Source organism: Cinclus cinclus, chromosome 1, assembly GCF_963662255.1.
Source record: "Cinclus cinclus chromosome 1, bCinCin1.1, whole genome shotgun sequence".
Taxonomy (NCBI): domain Eukaryota; kingdom Metazoa; phylum Chordata; class Aves; order Passeriformes; family Cinclidae; genus Cinclus; species Cinclus cinclus.
This window is the reverse complement of record NC_085046.1, coordinates 39,453,784-39,472,536: the sequence shown is the minus strand read 5'-3', so window position 1 is coordinate 39,472,536 and position 18,753 is coordinate 39,453,784. Positions and strand designations below refer to the sequence as shown.

Below are 18,753 nucleotides of genomic sequence, written 5' to 3'. Positions count from 1 at the left end.
ATTCTTCAGAAGAAAACAAAGTCTCTTCAATGGAGGATCTAGGAGCTCTTTCGTTGAGAAATCCAACTTAAAAAGAAGAAATGTTAATGCCTGATTACTATACTTAAAAGCAAAGCTGTGGTTTGCTTTCAGTTGCCTCCAGAATTCTCTTGAGTACAGCTAGTGATTTAAAATAAACAACACAGAAAACTATGGAAAAAAAATACTGCTTTTCCAAATCCACTTTCTTCAAAATGAGGGGATAAGAATTTATCAAGAACAGTTTTTTACTTCTCAGTTTCTGAGTTTAAAACCCTTTAAAGGACATGTGCTCATAACACTGTATAGTCCAAAGCAGTCGTACCAAATACCTGGTTTTCATCTTCAAACACACTATTTATTCATCCTTTGGAGTTCATACCACATTTCAGAATACCATGAGTTGGGATGCCCACACTATGAATATTCTACTATCAGATAGAGTTATTTTGGGTGACAGTCATTTCAATTTAAAATCACTTATTAAAAAGGAGATTAAATGAAGAAAAAGCACAATGTATTGAAACTAAGGAAAGAAGCAGGTTTCAAGTTACCTACAGTCAAACACTATTCTTCAGAGCATTTTTGGTTAATTCTCCATAAAAAACAACCAAAACCAACATTTGTCACTCTTAAGTCATCATCTCTTAAAGTTTACTAATGCTAGGACATTGCATTATGAGATTACACAGTATTGCATATGTGATACTAGTAGTGGCATCTGGCAACAACAGAAGATTACAATGAGCAATATACAGAACCTGAACTAAAGACATTTCTCCTCAAAAATATCCTTCTTAACATTTCTACAGCAGGGAAAATAACTATTCTGTACATACAACAGAGACATTAAAAACAAATAGCCCATGACTTAGATTTGCTTCCACACTCTAATTTTCATATTAAAATATTACAAATACCAGATTTCTACAAATATATTATTTTACAGCTAAGATATTACAAATATCCTACATTTTAACTTTCTGCAGAGTATCAGTGCAATTACTGTACCAAACACTTGGTACACTACACAGGCTACAGACAAGATAAAGCTGTCAGAAAATTTCCAAGCCTGTTTTGTAAACAGGACAAATCAGTTCAGCTGAATGACATGGCAGGAACTGGCACTACCACACTACATGTCTCAGCTCCACTCACTCCAGTCAAAACAAGCTGGCACTGCAGCCTTCCTGCCCTCTCCACATCCTGTGATGCTCTTTTCCCTCTGCCCACACAGACAGGCTTAGCAGCCCTGTGGTGAATGAAAGGGGAAGTTAATTTCCTTTAAAGGTAAATATATTTCCTGTTAGGCAATTTTTCAGCTCAGTAAATTCCCTAATCCAGTTCAGTGTATAACTCCAAAGCTGCCCATATGAAGGAATTCAGCGAGTCTTGGGCGAGAAGAAAGACTGAAGTATTATGAGTACCACTGGTTCAAATTACAGCCTAAATTTCTGCTCCCCACACTTACTTTTTCTAAACTCAACTTGGCTATACTGGTGCTTAGAGTACACAGAGTACAACTGCAGATACAGTTAAGTAAGTGGGTTGACATTTGTCACCAAAAGGGAAGTTTTACCAGTCCTGCATTGCCCTCACTCACTCCCATCAGATCATCATTATTATGCACCTGTGTGGTGAGTAAGCAGGTCAAAACAGAAAACTAATTCAAATACATGTAAAAAAGTGCTTCTCAGCTGACTTACACTTTGGAGTAATTAGATCTACTTATCTACTTCCTATAATTAGCATCACAGAATATCCTGACTTGGAAGGGACCCACAAGGATCATCAAGTACACCCCTTGGCTCTGCACAGGTTCAACTTTTATACCACAGCATACATGAAATGTAGCAGAGAGGAGACAAGTCTTTAGGTCCTGGGAAGAACAGCTCGGCTTCCCCTGCTGGCAAAGCTGGCCAGAAGCATCCACAATTTTCACAATGACAAAGCACAGGGCTCCAGTGCAAGGATCAGCTATCCTGCTACTGACAAAGAGAGGTGGGTAGGAATGCAACTAAAGGCTAGGAAGGAAACAGGACATAGGGACATCTGGAAAAAACCAAGCAAGACATCAAGCAAGCAAGCAAAGAAAAAGAAACCCATAAAGAGAAGACCTCCCTGACAGCCCAGAACAGTCAAAAAGACTGTCGTGTTTTCTCATAGGTTAAACACCCAATCTTCGGTTTGATTATTCAAAAGAAAAGAGGCGTAACACTGATAGCAAGGAGTAGCTCTACTGGTGTTAACACCAGCACAACCAGAACCATGACAGAACTATGCTCCAGGCAAATTCCTTCTTTTTAGTCCCATGTTGTCAAGACTACAAATGCTGAAAATGCAGGAAGGAGAGGGCACATCAGGACACTGGGGAGCATCCAGTAGGAAGAATGAGAAGAGAGCTACAACAGCAATTCAAAGATAATTAAACATTATAAAGGAAACGACAGTAAAGACTATTTATAAACTCATCTACAGTTTTTAGAAGAATCTCTGCTGTGAAGTATCAGTTTTAGTTATTTTTTTTTAAATTTTACAAATGTTTATATTTACAGGACTTTGTTTTTGTATTTTTAATTAGAAAATATTTAGTGATTAATAATGGTTGGACTCGATGGTATTAAAGCCAGGAAAACTGAGTCTATGAAAAGCCCAAGAAATTTTAGTTATCTTATACTGTCTAAGTTTCAAGCTCTGGCTTCAACTACTTCTCCAAATAGCTCAAATCCAGATGTTCAGTTTTGGCAGTACTGTATTTACTTCTGAGTTTCAACTGGAACATTTTAAGTATTTGAATATTCTTCCTTGATTCAAAACTATCCAGAGGATTACAATTACAGTGATTTTCCTTCAACAATCTTAAAACACTTTACTGAAGTCAGTATCCCTAGCATTTATACAAAATATTTAAGAAAAATAAGGTGCAAATATAAAAACGGCAGATACCAGGTAAAGCAAATGTGTTCACATGCAAAGTACCTGCATTTCTGAGACTGATGTACAAGCACTTGCAAGATCATCATCAATCCAAGCTGTTCATCTTTGCAGTAACATATATGGCAAGAACTTTCAGAGACCACCTCAGAAGCAAAAAAACATGACACCACCATGATGTAAAACCATCAATTCCTTTTGCCCTTTTTTCAATTATATTACAGGTTCCAGAATAAGAACTTTTCCCCCCTTTTGAAAGTTCACTATTCTGCACTAAGAAAGGTACTTCTTATTCTACTATCAGATTTGCTGCAGACTAGTCCCTACAGAAGAATCTGTATTTATTTCATCATGAAAATATTATTCCCAGACAAGTAAGAAATATATTTTCCTACAGTTTGCCTTCTGCATTTGAAAGCTGATACCTTTGGTTCCCACCCACATTCTCCACACACTTTTCCTGGTTTTCTGGGTAGGCTGAAGAGATCATGGCATTTCACTACAAACCACCACATTCCCCCTAGCTTCCAGAGAGCCAGAGAAATGCTAGCAGCAGCTTTATCTTCTCCCTCTGCCAGCCCAAACTTGAGCATTTTTGTTAGAACAATTTAATACTCTGAGATTCTACCCTTACCTTACTTTTTGATGAAATTTCCAAGTACAACCAAATATTAAGATGGACAGGTGCATGAACACAGCTAATCAAGTAAAGTTACAAAACATAGACTAAATACTATTAATACTAAAAGCTAAGTATTTTGTAAAAACATACACAGAAGTTAGCCAGAATTAAAATCAAATGCAAGCTTCCAGGGGCTACAGCTAAATCACTAGCTCCTTGAAAATGTAACTCTACAGGCAAGGAATCTCTATGATAGAACTACTGAATGTTTCCTGAAGACTGATCAGCAGATTCCAGAATGCTCCTTTTGGGGACAAGGACCAGATGAGAAGAACAGTTAAAGAAGTTACAAGCTTGCAGGGGGGGAAAAAGACAAAAGGGGGGAAAGCTACAGAAAAGGGAATACCTTTGTGAAAGAGAAATTGTTTTCCAGAAAACCTCAGCCCAGTGTAAACTATTAAAGACAGAGATTACTAAACTGAGGGATATCCCTATTCACCAAATCACTAAGAAAAAATTTATGATTTTTTTTTAATGAATAAAATTTGTGGGGTTTGGGAAATCACAGTGCTTGTGGTTCTCTTGTTGCATACAATATGTAGGCCACAAGACTACAGTTGTAATAATAGCCTTCTGTGGCTGATCAAAACCTTCAGCTGAAAAAACTCTTTTTACCATGGAAGGCCAAGGACCACAGCTGGTCAGTTTAATAATTTTTGTTATTTTTGTAACAATTACCAAACTCCAACAAACTAATATGCATTGATAGGAACAAGAACATCCCAACCACTAGAACACATCAAATCCACTCTGTATGGAAGCTGGGAAAACAGATGACAAAAACTTTGCTGACTTTCTAGCCTCTGACCAAAGGACCCAGGATGACCTTGAGAACAACAGGAGCACAAGTGCAGAGTTGTGCTGCAAGCAGCAGACCTTTAAGGGGAAGAGGAGAATGAAATACAAAGCTGCTTTACAGTCCTAACAAAAGGGACTGTAGCAGCTTCTCATATCAATTAGAACGCTATTACAACAAGAGGATACCAAGACAAAAGCTTTCCTAGGAGAGTGTCCTGAGAGAAGTCGTATCATCTCCCCACTTCATTCAACACAGATGGTAACTGACTTGCTGACCCTTTACTCCTCCTGCTGGTAGTTAAAAGCTCTGCTCTCGCCTCTTTCATGACTTCAGGGAGCAGGGACACAGATTACTTAGAAAAGTTGAAATCTGCTCTACCCAGATACTTTAAGAAGCCTCACACTTTCTCCATCCAAAGGGAACTGAGTCAAGCAATTCCAGTAACAGTATTTGAAATGTGCATTTCTAGTTACACAACCTATAATTTGGATTTTCTTGATGTTTTTATTTATCCACATTCAAAAAATGCTCAAAATTATACTTAAAATACTATTGCTTTTTCATTAAGAATCACAGTATACATGAAGAAGAAAGAAGTTTCAGTAACTTTATATCATTTTAATTAGCCTCATGTTTTTCTTGAAATCCCAGTTCTGTCAACTTTTAAATATCAGTTACTTTCCTTACTAGCAAAAATGCTGTAGAAAGTTCAGTCAAGGTTCATGAATCCAAGTTAAAATACAACACTCCACAAAACACATCAATTTTAAAAGCAATCACTTTCATTATTTCGGGAGATTGGTTGAAAAATGTGAAGCCATAAAGAGGACCTTCTTTTTTATTACACCTTAATATCTTTTTCCTACCAGTTGCCATCAAAGGTAAGTAGTTGTGAGCAGACAGATTTTGAAGATACTTTTCTTTTTTAAGCTAAAAAGTAAAACTTCAAAAAAGCATCAATGAGAACTTTAGCCCTTGAAATAGCAGTTACTAAAGTGAAAAGGGAAGAAACCCAAGAAGGTGCATGCAGAATTACCATTCTTTAACCTACATCACTTTTAAAGAAAATCTCCACTGCAAAGAAGCTGTTTTCCTGGAAGGGAAGGTCATGTTTTCAGCTGTGATGAGACCACTAAAACTTGGAATTTAACAGCCATTCTGTCATTTTTTCCATACACAGACCTGTTATATACGCAATGCTTGAGATGTTTTGGAGAATGAGTAACAAGTTCATAACTAAGTTGCAACATTGCATTAATTTAGAGGATTCAGTTATTCTTCATGTTACTTAGTAAAAATTGTTTCTGTGAGGGAAATACTCATTTCATTACAAAGTTTTGCTTTAAAACACTTGCCTATGAGCTAATTATAAAAATAAACTGGAAAACTAAACTTTTCTTAATAACAGAAGGAGCATCACAGTGTCCACTGCCTATTTATTGGCAAACAATCCTTTCATCAATTGGACTATTGGCTCTAGACACTATCTTTCTTTTTACAAAGAAATCAGATCCATTTTAGTGTAACTATAACAATGTTTTGAATAAGAAAATATAATTAGAGCTTAGTACTCCTCCAGGAAAAGAATGCATTCAACTCAAAATTTTCATCTCCATTATTCTACCTAGCTTATTCCCCTTGTATTGAAAAAAAATAATACCACTCCTAGGTTAATTCATGTGAATCATTTATGCACATGTGCATCATAAAAACTTATCCAAAAAGTCTGTATCATGGAATATATTATCAAATACTCAAAACGTCTATTTGAAAACACTAAGTCACACATCGGAACAAATTCATTTAGAGATAGACCCATTAAAGTCACAGGAGAAAAAAAAAACATCTTTCTCAAATCTTAGGGTCTTTTCCTACAACTGTAATTTGATGTCTCAATTAATACTTTAAGTATCCAATCCTGTAGCCTTTGGGAGGGCTTCTGTGCCTTCTGTGCCAAAGGTGCAGAATAATTTCAGCATCTCGCTTTGTAAACTTCAGTCCTAAAAACCCTGCAGAATCCTGTTAAAGAACTTTATCAGTCAAAGATATCCAGTCTGAACTGAGAGATGATGGACCAAGACCAAACAAACACCTTTATACATATGTGCAATGGTACTGAGTTTTGGTAATTTCATTTGCACATTAGTGTTTGCATGCAAACTAGAGTCTTAAGTAGTGAGTTTCTGCTGAGGTTTTGAAGCATAGGACAATATGAAATGACAGAAGTGTTATAATCCAAGTGAAACTAGATCTGTGATGCCCTGAAACCCTGATTTAAAAGCAAAAGAAACTTATCAATGCAGCTTTTCTATGCAGCATCCTTTTTTCTTTTTATTCAAATGTATAGAAATAAATTTATTTGTATTTAAAAGTTCCAGATTTTGAGATCTTTCTTATACTGACATCATTTTAAATTAAGATGGGAGTACAGGGATGACAGCACCAGGGAAAATTTCCAAAGCTTTAACTTCTCACCATTCTATCATCACCTCAAAGTCAATTTTCACCTTTTTCACCGGCTGAATTTGTTATCTTACATTTTGCTTTCAGGCTCATGTTCCTGCAATACAGCAGTACTGGATTATGAGAATGCTGTTTGCTAAAAGTGAACAATGGCTGTATTACAGCAAGTCTGTAATACCTAGAAAGAAAAGGAAAAGCAGACCTGACAAAGCATACTTTCTTGTTAATTACATGCAGATTGCAAATGCTCATACATCTAGTGAGTAACAACTAAAGCCAAAACGACACAAGGAGATATTTTTACACTGCTGATCACACAGCAAATCCAGTTACAGGGCCTGAAAATTAATTATAGATTAGGACTTAATATTTACTACTGGAAATAATGCAGCTTCATAGCATGTAGCCTGTACCACTGTTCAAGCACGACAGACCTGCCAGTTACGAAAATTTACGTTGTGAGCTACTTAAAAAGGGAACACCTCAGCCCACCTCAAATCCCATCTGACAACAGATGAGAATTCCAGCAAAATGCAGAAAACACAGAGTAACAACTAGGGCTGTGGACTGACCAAGGATTAAACTAGCAGAGCCAGCCGTAATTCCACCACTGTAAAGCTTCTGAGTGCTCTTCACTTGGTAACTGCTGCAAAATCCTCAACAAAACTTTCTGTCACTTAAAACACCATGCAGCAGGATTTCAGCAACCAAATACACAGCCCACAGCTTTTTCTGAGATGCCAAAATATTCTAACAGCACAGACACAATTCAACTCCTACACATAGGATAGGGTTGCACACTTTTTCAAAAGTCAAGCCCACACATTTGAGCACCTCCTATCTGAAAACAGTCCCGAGTGCATAATCCCAATTTCTTCTGTGCCCTTTCTAACTAACAGTGAATGGTGTCCAAGAATTTAATGCTTAGTTCCACTTGGAGAAAGAAACAGAAAAGGGTTCCGAAAAAACAGGAATTATCTGAATTGTATAAACCAAACAGATCACATAAAATAGAGCAATGACATAAGAAACTGTGCAATAATTTGCAGCAAAAACAAGAGATGAGTAATAGGTAAATGCGACTTAGAAAGAGCAAAGTACCCAATATGGATGAGGAAGGGATTCAGGAAAATCTACCAACCAACAAATCCCCCAGTTATTACAAGAATTTATGTTAACCACCTAAGATTTGCCACCATGCCCACCATTAATCAGCTGCTCCAGCACTACATAGTCCTTACTAATTTTCAGACCTGTGGGAAATGGTAATAACAAACAATGCAAATCACAAATTTGTTTCATTATAGAAACAAATCTGCCAAAACTCCTTGAGAGCTTGAATATTTAGCTCTTTAGCTACTCCTTTCAAGGCAAAATATACACCTTTCATTCTAAATAAAGACTATCACACAAATGAAGAGCAAGTTTAATGTATAACAGGACTGAATACCATTCTTTCTGCATTTAAAAAATTTTCTCTAACTGGAAGTAAGGATTAAGAGACAAATAAACAACAATGCCTACCTTTGACTTCTGTACCTGTGTAGTAAATGAACAACCAATACATACAACATAAATGAATGAATACCTTGGAAACTAACATCAGTGATAAAATCAAAACACACCAGTGCTCTCTTAAGTTTCAGAGCATGAGGTGACAAGGCTAAAAGCCTTTCAGTTACATTAACACAAGGACTGCAGATGTTATTCTGGCAATTTATATTACTAATCACAAAAATTATCTAAAAGCAGTTAAAAGCTGAAAAAGGACAGCTGAAAAAGAACTTTTCCTTTTACTACATTTTTTCTCTTTAAATGCAACACTGCTTTATCCTCCATTATTTTATCCTTTCTGTCTTTTTAAACTATAATTTCATTATTTTCAGTGTATTCTTCTAGCTCTAGTCTTACTGCCCTTGCCACTTTGAAACAAGTCACATCCATTCTGCAAGCCCAATTTTCTCCATCCACTGATAAAACTGCTGTTGTATTTAACAACCTAGACTTCCACCCAACATGAAGAAATAGGCATGCTAAGTATCTTATGAAAAATATCAAATCAGTCTTCAAAATGTCTGCTTTTAAGCTCTGTGTCAAGGATAGGTACCAAAACCTGTATTGTTTATCTCACTATCGTCCATAATTCCACTTTACACATCTGTGAATCTTCAGCTAGGGATCCAAACATCACCACCTAAAAATGACAGCTATAACCAAGTGCACATTAAAAATAAAATGAGCTTTCTCATAACCCATGGCCTCTACTACTAAAAACAGCACCCTACATAGCTTTGGAAGTGATGCATACAAAAATCAAATTCAACACTGGGCTGCAGCACATTCATTTTGGAGAAGGATAAAACAAAATAGTGTAACATTTTCCTAGACTGAGAGGAGCTGTTGACTCCCTCAAAGGCAGAGAGCCCCTCCAGGAAGACCTAAAAAAATTAAGGGCTGGACAATCACCAACCATGCGAGATTTAACACAGTTACCACCTGGGATGGAGCAATTCTGGATGTATGGACAGACTGGGGAAAAAGCATCTGGAGAGCAGTGCTGGGGAAAGGGGCCTGGGGGTCCTGGTTGATGGCAAGTTGAACGTGAGTCTGCAGTGCCCTGGCAGCCAGGAGCATCAACCTCATCCTGGGGAGCATCAGGGACAGCATGGCCAGGTAGGCAAGGCAGGGGATTGTCCTGCTCTGCATTGAGCTGGGGCAGCCTCACCTCCAGTGTTGGGAGCAGTTTTGGGTACCCCAATAGAAGAAGGATATAAAACTTCAGGAAAGCATCAAAAGGAGAGCTACAAAGTTGGTGAGAGGCCTAGAGCCATTCAAGGAGCAGCTGAGGTCACTTGTTTGTTCAGCCTGGAGACTAAAGTGAGACCTCATTGCAGGCTACAGCCTTCTAAAACAGGAAAAGCAGAAGCTTTAAGCTGAGTTAGGTGAGGCTTTTTAAACTGGATATTAGGAAAAGGTTTTTCACCCAGATGGTGGCTGGGCACTGGTACAGGCCCTCCAGGGAAGCTCTCATGACACCAAGCCTGACAGAGTTCAAGAAGCATTTGGACGACACACTCAGGCACATGGTGTGATTCTCGAGGAAGTCATGCGCAGGGCCAGGAATTGGACTTGAGATCTTTGTGGGTGAATTTCAACTCAGAATAATATGTGATTTTATGAACATAAAATCTTGCGAACATGTTTACTACCAATTTATTTATTGGACATAATCACCTAATGACACAGCCAGTTTCTTCCCAAACTATGGCTATTAAGAAACTCCTCCCATACAAATCACGGCATAGTGCATAGGTTCTACAATCTGAGCTTCAGAGGACTCCTTGATTTGCACTCCCTACTGCCTTTCAAAGCCATGAGAATACTTGTGTCTTTTGTGACCATAAAATGAAGTACCAGTCATGGTAACAATTTACAGAACTGTGATCCTCCCTCTTTTTTCTTGTATAGGAGCCAAAAAGCAGTTAACAATGATGACATTAAAACCTACCACACCAGGATATTTGGGTTAACACCTTAGTGATACAAACAGGGCAGCTCACACCTCTTGCAGCTATTGCTCCAGTTTCTCTACTACCTCACGTAGACATCTCCACTTTTAGTTCATTCTGGTTTTCAACAAAGCTGTATAAGCCAGAAACTGATGGAGAGCGGGGGAGGGAAGCAAAAGATAGTGGATAACAAGGTAGCAGATTTAGAGAGGTGTCAGTAAGCAATCCACTGCTCAGGAGATGAATCTCAGTATTGGTGTCACATAGCAGGTACCCAAAGTACACCCTTAGCAGTCCTACCACAGCTAACATACAACCTACCACAGCTAACATACAATACGGTTTGGGAGGGACAGATAATGTCATTATATACATAAATAGGGAAGCAGAATGCTGATGACTTCAGTGTTTGGTGCCAGTGCTTTTTGTTCTGAACTGAAATCTCAACAGGTTGAATTGCTAGGATTAGCTTGGTTAGAGTATATTAGAGTATGCTGCTAATATCACAAAAGTTGTGGGTTTGATCCCATTATGGACCATTTATTTAAAAGTCAAACTCAATGATCCTTATGATCCCTTACAACTCAGAATATTCTGTGAATCTGTGAATTAACTAATGTAACAACTAGGCCTTTTCCAAAGGACAACTGGGAAGCAAAATTACGCTGTACATGAACATCCACCACTTGCAATGCTGCGGTAAGTTTTATAACATTTTCTTAATTGAGATCAATGATTAGATCAATGCTTCGAGGATACAGTCAATAAACCCAGAACCTGACTACTCTATGAACACCTTGTTTGCAAGGCCTGGACACCCAGGTCCAGGATAGGTTTCCATCAAAAAACAAGAGCCTGGTCTTGGCTATTATCCTTCGGCTTTTGGAGAAGCAGCCACAGGCAGCAGGGACCGAGGTGCACGGTCAGGACCACTGCAGGTCACCACCACTTACGGGAGACTGAACACCTTGCATGAGGTGAAGGGAATGACCTTTCAAGTCAGCAAGCCGAAGACACCTGACTCGGGAACTCTGGGTACAATGAGCGAACACTACACGGTATAAAGGCCAGGGGCATACATTCACTCCTATGGACACGTGTCTATAACCATTAGGACAAGACCTCGGCAGCACGAAGCCGAAGACCACACAATCTTGGTGCTTTGCCTTAGCGTGTGTCACACAGCAGAGGCTACAGCAGGCACCCGCGGGTGGCTGGACGCCCCGGAGCTGCCTTCGCCCAGTGAAGCTGGAGCTCACGACGGCGGCGGCAGCAGGGCGGCAAGGAGGGAAGGGGAGAGATGGCGGCGGGAGCCCGCCGAGGGCGGCGGGGACGTCCCAGTCCGCCGGGAACCTCGCGGAGGCCGGGCCGGGCCGGAGCCCCGCAGGGTGGCCCTTGCCGGCACCCACCGGCGGTGCGCCGCAACCCAGGCAGCCGCGCTCTCCGGCGGGTGTGAGGGGCCAGCGGAAAGTGACGGGGGTTTCCCACAGGAAGCCTCGGCGAGGCGAGCGGCGGTAGGGGAGAGGAAGGCGGGGGTGAAGTAAGTACATCTGGGCGACGCTCCGCCGCCCCGCCGTCCTCCCTTCTTCCCTCCCCCTTTCCCTCCCGCTCGCTCGCTCACTCACCCGCCCGCCGGCAGCCCCTACCTGCGGCGCCGGGGGGAGGCTCCATCTGCGGCCCCACGCAGCGGCGGCAGCTGCGCACACGGCGCGCGGTCACGTCCCCGGCCCTGCGGCGCAGGCGCGGCACAGCCCGGCCGCTCCTCCCCGCGTCGGGCGGAGACCGGGGGCGGGAGCGCTGAGGGCGGAGGGTGCCGTGGGTGTGGGCGTGTGGGCGAGGGGGTGGCCCTGAGGAGGCCCTGAGGAGGCCCTGAGGCACCGTAACTGAGCCGCCGCGGTGAGCGGCGCCGAGGGACCGTGGGTGGGCTCGTACCCTATGAGTCACCGAGGGATCACAGAATGGGTCAGGTTGAGAAGGCACCGCAGTGGGTCATCTGGTCCAACCTACCTGCGCATAAAAGGGTCTTCCTAGGGGACTGTGTCCAGATCGGTATTCTGGAGTATCTAGTGAGGGACGCTCCACACCCTCTCTGAGCAACGCGTTCCAGAGCGTGGTCACCCGCAAAGTAAAGAAGTTCTTCCTCTTGTTCAGGTGTATCAGGCTCTGCTTGTTGCCTCTTGTGCTATTCTTTGGCACCACGGAGCAGAGCATGGCTCCATCCTCTTGGCACCCCCACTTTCAATATTTATATGCGTTTATAAGGTCCGCTGTCAGATGTTTCTTCTCGAGATTGAACAGGCCCAGCTCCTTCAGCCTTTCCTCGGAAGAGAGATGCTCCAGTCCCCCACTCATCCTCATTGCCCTGTGTTGGATCACCCCCAGGAGCTCCAAGTCTCTCTTGTGCTGAGGAGCCCCGAATTGGGCTCCTGACAGGCCTGGGTACTGAGCACCAGGTTCCTGGGGAGCCTCAGGGAACCTTGTGTGTGTGTCTGCATGTGTGCAGCCTCTGACAGGGACTGATGTCACATCCTCCAGCCCTTGGCGTGCCTGAGGCTTCCACAGCAAGGACTTGAAGTGGCACATGAGAATTTCATTGGTGCTATTTTTATCAATAAGTTGGTTTCTGACCATAAAAAGGGCTTCCCAGTCAGCGGGCAAGAGGTCCTTTCTCGTGCCCCAATGTCGCTGGGACCACGTTCCTGTGACAGCAATGTGGTTGACAGAGGAATCGGGAAATCTGGTGTCCCACTTGCAACTCTTATTTAGGAGCCTGCAGGATATTTAAATGACCAACTTTTAGTTATTACTTGAATGAGACAACAATAACCACTTCGAGACACAAAACATGCAGTAAAAAATAAATTTAAAAAGTGATAAATGGCCAGAAATTGTCGTATATTTAAAAACCCAAGAACGTGATTCCCTCGAAATTTAAGAGAAGTGAGTAGCAAGGAGACATATCTGAAACTCAGGACTTTACAAATACAAGCCAGATACAAATAAAACAATTTGTTTCTACAAATACAAGCCAGAACTTTCAGAAAGCCTATCCTCTTTTCCTATCTTTAACATTTTAGACTGACAAGTGATATGAAAAATCAATCACTTTTGCAGTAGCCTCTTTTGCAGGAGGCTGCAAAATTCTTCCAAATGTAGCATTTCCTCTGTTCCGTGGCATTGTTACTTTCTGTTCAGTGGAAAGGTGAGCTTTAAACATTACATTCTTAGGGACATGAGAAGCCTAGGAGCCTTCCCTAAACACCAGATAGACCTTGTATGCCTCTGGAAGATTATAATCACTCTAGAAAATTCAGGAATGTAGACAATGTCATGTAATTTATTACTAAAATTATTTTCCATCAAAGTTTCAAGTGCAGTTTTTCCCCAGATAAACACTGTTTTTCCCCAGATAAACACTATTTTCCTGATATGAAAATTCAGTCTCTTTACTCAGAAATTCATAGTTTCAACTTGAGGCCACACTAAGAGCCAAGTTCTTGGTGTTGATACATTCACAGAAATTAGTAGAGCGTGATGCAGGCAAAATCTTCCACACCAATGCTTTTGGCCTTACTGATCTAGAGCATTTCTGCTTTATACCATTAAGTGCCTTTATGCTTTTCTTTTTTTAACCACAAGTTTGATCTCATTCCTTAGAGTAAAATGTGAATATTACAATTTTTTTTCTGTAACATTAAACTATACCACTTCAGTTAATGTTTATAAACTGTTTTGAGAATTTTAGTTGAACAAAGCCATGCAAGTGCAACATGTATTTGTATTATTTGTATTTGTTTTATTAGGAGATTAAGCTGCTTCTGCAATGAATTTAAGAGAGTGTTAAAACAAAAAAATCCCAGCAAGTCTGCAAAGAGAAAATACAAGAAAACACATGATACAAAGAGGAGCTTTCACTGTGAGAGCCAAAGAAAGGGGAATGTATGCTTTTGAAGTAAGTAGAGGTTTTTTTTAAAAAAGGTATTATTTAAGTTAATAATTTCTGCTGCTCCTGAACTCTTGCTCACTGATGTTTATATATGCCCTGCAAAGTTACAACTCTGAAGATTTCTTTTACTGATGATCTTTGAAATTACATGTCAGCTCTGTGTGTTGTATTAACTTGATTGGTTTCAGGCCAGAACTTTGCTGTTTCTTTCATGGAAGCAGTACATACAAAAATAAATGTCCAATAGCTTTGTAACTTGGAGAAGTTGTCTGCTGCTGCTTCTTCCAGTATCAGGTCTGGAAAGCAGAAACAGGACTTTCTGGGAGTTTTATTTCCAAGTCTGGCAGACAAGAATGATGAATGCTGAGAAGTGCAAAAGGGAGTAAGACACAGCCTATATAATAAGCTTATACAATATTTCCTTATATAATAAGGAAATAAGATCAAATACAAAGAAAAAAAGTTGATAGAACAACTTTGTTCTGGAAATTTGAGGGTCAGAAATAGTTTTTGTGGGGGGCATATGCAGCTGTGAGTCTGATAACAGTCTCATGCTATTTGGGGCTAGTAGAAGTTATCAGAAATTAGAAAGTATCAGAGAAAGTGTTGTCTTGACAGATAAGCAAAAGAGGCTGACATTATGCAGAACAGGAATTGTATAAGATGGTAAGGTAGTAACTGTCCACAAAGGGCTTTAAATTAGGATAAATATCTTGTGTTTGACTCGGGAGCCAGTGGAAGTGGCTCAATGGCTGACTCAATGACACAGGAAAATTATTTTCTTACAACAGCTTGAATGAATAGATGGAGAACAGTTTTCATAACCAGAAAAGTTACTATGTGAGGGATGTGAACTGTTAAGTGCCATATCAAGAATTTTAGTAGCACAGATAAAAAAGCAAACCACTTTGTAAATACATGTTCTTCATGCTTTTATGTGCAGTCTTGAGGTTAATATGATCATGAACTTAAATGGGGAAAAGATTAATTTACTTCCTTCATTAATGTGGAAGTGCTTGTGAAAATGAACTCCATCCTGAAAGAGCATCCAAGGGTATAAAGGGATGGTTTCATTAAAAAAAAAAGGAAAAAAAAAGGAAAAAAAGTGCAAAGTGGGTCTTCCTTAAACATGAGGTCTAACTTGCATCTTATCCCAGGAGAGAGTTTTGAAATAACATCTAGAGTGTGCAATTTGTGTTTAGTCATATCTTTTTTAATATGAATCTTGCACACCTTGGGCAGCCCTGTGAAGTTGTGCTGAAATGTGTGGGGCTTTTGCCATGTAGCATTTTGATACAAGTTTGTACTGTATGCTTCGTTTAACTGAGACACTTATCTGGTAAACTTGCTTAATTGGGATATCTCCTGGGGCACTGGTGTAAGACCAGTACTACTTAATACACACCACTGCTACATAGCAGGGCCTGAACAGAACAGTGGCTGCTGCTTAGTGCCCCAGGTTATTTGGTGCTGCTTAAGTTATGTCTCTGTCACAGTTTCTTTTAACTTGTCTATACAAAGAAAATACTCCCTGCAATGAATTCCCTGAGGGTAAAATACTGAGTGCGGTAGTGGAAATAGACTGGTGATGGTGGTCACAATTTCTGGACTGATTTTTGGGGAAGATATGGTAATTTCCCTTATAGTCTTGAAGGATGCTTGAGAGAATGTTTTTCTTACAAAATTTTTAATACCCTATATAGTCAGAAGTAGTATTGGGTTACAGTAATTTCTGTGTTTCTAAGAATCATATTGTCATTTGATTAGCTAATTGCCCATTTTCCAAAGTGTGAACATATTTTCACACTTCGACCAAGACAGTGTTAACAAAGAAACTATAGATAGCAATAGAGATTAATTATCTATCCCATGAGTCTCCACACCTTGTTGTTACCAGATAAAAGAGAGCCTATCTGTCTGCACACAGGTGTGATTTTTTTTTTAACAATAGCCTTAGTCAAATGAGTTCAAAGGCTTATTTTCAAATGACACCTCTTTGACATGTTTGTTCGCTGTTGATGTTTTTGATCTTGTTTCATGAAATATAGCTTCCAGTAAAGGGTTGTGATTCTTTGCTAAGCTTACCCATGTGAAATACATTCATTCATAGGTGTGAGGTGTGGAGGAGCTTTAAATGCGAATACTTAGAATCAAATAAACGTTTCCTTCTTTTCTGGAGGGAATGTACTCTTACTTAAGTCACTGCAAAGTTGTTGAGGGCCATATTTGCAATTGCCATCTGAGATTTTTGCTGACTTGAGACATCTTCCAGAAGAGGGAAAAAATGACAAAGGAGTTTTAGTGTCTTTCTGTTATACAAGTTGCAGCATTTTGTATTTATTCCCCCACAGAATTAAACCCATCCATATGTCTGTTTAAATACAGGAGGTCTTTACAATAGAATCTGTTACTGTAGGAAGAAGCATTAGGCATATTGAACTATTTCTGCCCTGTCTTATGAGCCTCTAATTCTGCCTGTTCTGGATATTAGTGGATGCTAGTATGTTGCAGACCTCTGAAACTGCAGCCTGTCAAGCCTCAAGTAAGTGACATGAAACTTCTGCAGCATCTGCACAGTGCAGGCACTGGCACTGCATTGCCTTGGCCTCTCTCTTGCTCTCAAAGAACAACTGGCATGTTCCTAGGCAGCAAGCTCTGTGGTGGTAGTGCCTATCTCGAGTCCTGTGGACTCTTTCTTACCACTTCACCAGTAATGAAATCTTTCCCTTCATGGCCCTGACCTTTCCACTCAAGATTCAGGGCAGTTGGGGCCATCTAATCAGGAAGACTACCAAAGCTTGCTGTCTCTAGGAAGATGTCACTGAAATTGTATATAGGGAGCTGGCCATCTGCTCAAGTAGAAAAATTGCATCAAATAATAATTCTTTTTGCCAGTCACTACTAGATCTGATTGGCAAAGTGAAAAACAGTTCTGTTACTTTTCTGAAGTCTGCGCACAAGAGCACACTCTTTCACTGGCTTTTGTTTCCCAAAAATTCCTCTTTTATGTCAACAGATTCAGATGTATCCCGAAGTTACAAACTCTATAGCAGGTGTAGATCACTTGATTGTCTTTAAGGTTTTTAGGTCTTATTAGTTCAGTAGTATAAAAGAAAGGGAAGGTCCATCACCAAAACAAAGCAAACTAAGATTTCATCGTTTGATTTACCTTGTCTACAAGAACAGTTACTTTTCAGGCTGTGGTCAGAATGCTGTTCTGTATGAATACATTCACAAGTATAGGGTGACTTTCACTTATATTGCAAGTTTTGCTTAGAAAACTATTTAAGTAATTACAGGAGCTTTATATTTTCATTTTCCCTCCTTGCAGCTCTACATCCAGTTAGAAGTTTTATTTCTGTTTGTGATGTTCTTTGAAAAACTACTTAGCTATTGTCTTACTTTATCCTTTCCCATTTTTTTATGTGCCACACAGAGAAGGGCTGGTCCTGGATGATAAGTGTTAAAAGAGAAATTGTTCAGTGTTCATTGTGGCTTCAAGGCCACAGAAACCACTGATTGGTGTAGTCCTCTAGGTATGTGAGCTGACACAAGAGCCCTCTTGCTGTCTTTCTATCAGTACTAGCCTGGATATTTCCTAATCACTCTTTGGTATGATTTTAATTTGTTTTGGGTTTTTTTGTGCCACACCAGAGAACATCTCTATGGAGGCAAGTTCTGAAATTCTAAGGTACTTTTCAATCAATTCTTTAATGCGGACAGAGGTTAAAGCTCCACCCTTGGTGTCAGGAGTCGTCTTACAAACAGGAAAGGAAAGAGTAAGCTTTAAATAACTGAAATGCACTACGTAGTCCTGTTTGAGTGTTAGTCTTGTTTGTACATACTCATTTTGTTTAGTAAATCCCTGCTTAGAGATACAAATCGTCTTAACTGCTGGTTGAGCCTCTTAAGAATCATTGTCTGTTTCTTTAGTTCTGTAAATATTTCCCTCTCATAGGGCACACCACCCTGCAATGTAGGATCACCATTCTGCCTTGAAGTTCAACTGCAGTAGTTGCTTCATTGACCTCTAAACCACAAAGAACCTTAGAGACAGAAAAAAGACATCACAAAGAGCTTAAGGAGTTTGCCTGGCACTGTGGAAGAATGCTAGTGGTAGAGATCTGAAGATCAAGCTCCTCAAGTTATAGTCCAGTTGGATTACTTGAGATTGTAACACTACTCATAATTCAGGAAATTAAGCCTAAATACAATCCATACTTCTATATTTGGATTGTCATAATTGGAAATTATAAGATCTGAGTCACTGAAGAAAAGAAGAAAAAGGTGATGAAACAAAAGCTACTTATTAATGTATGTAGAAAAGGATGCTGAAATGAAAGAGAAAAGGATGTCATTGCTGGATGTGATCCTGATGCTGTCTCAAAAAATCTTTCTGTCT

The 18,753-nt window shown here is 40.0% G+C and overlaps 1 protein-coding gene across 1 annotated transcript in view; it reads right to left on the bottom strand.

Moving 5' to 3' along the window:
- Nucleotides 1-12,134, bottom strand: part of CMC1 (C-X9-C motif containing 1) — a 42,600-nt gene extending 30,466 nt beyond the window's left edge. Inside the window, exon 1 of the mRNA XM_062496462.1 lies at nucleotides 12,052-12,134. Coding sequence (XP_062352446.1) covers nucleotides 12,052-12,076 — 25 coding nt within the window. The 5' untranslated portion in view covers nucleotides 12,077-12,134. The remainder of the gene's footprint in view (nucleotides 1-12,051) is intronic.
- Between the last annotated feature and the right edge of the window lie 6,619 nt (nucleotides 12,135-18,753).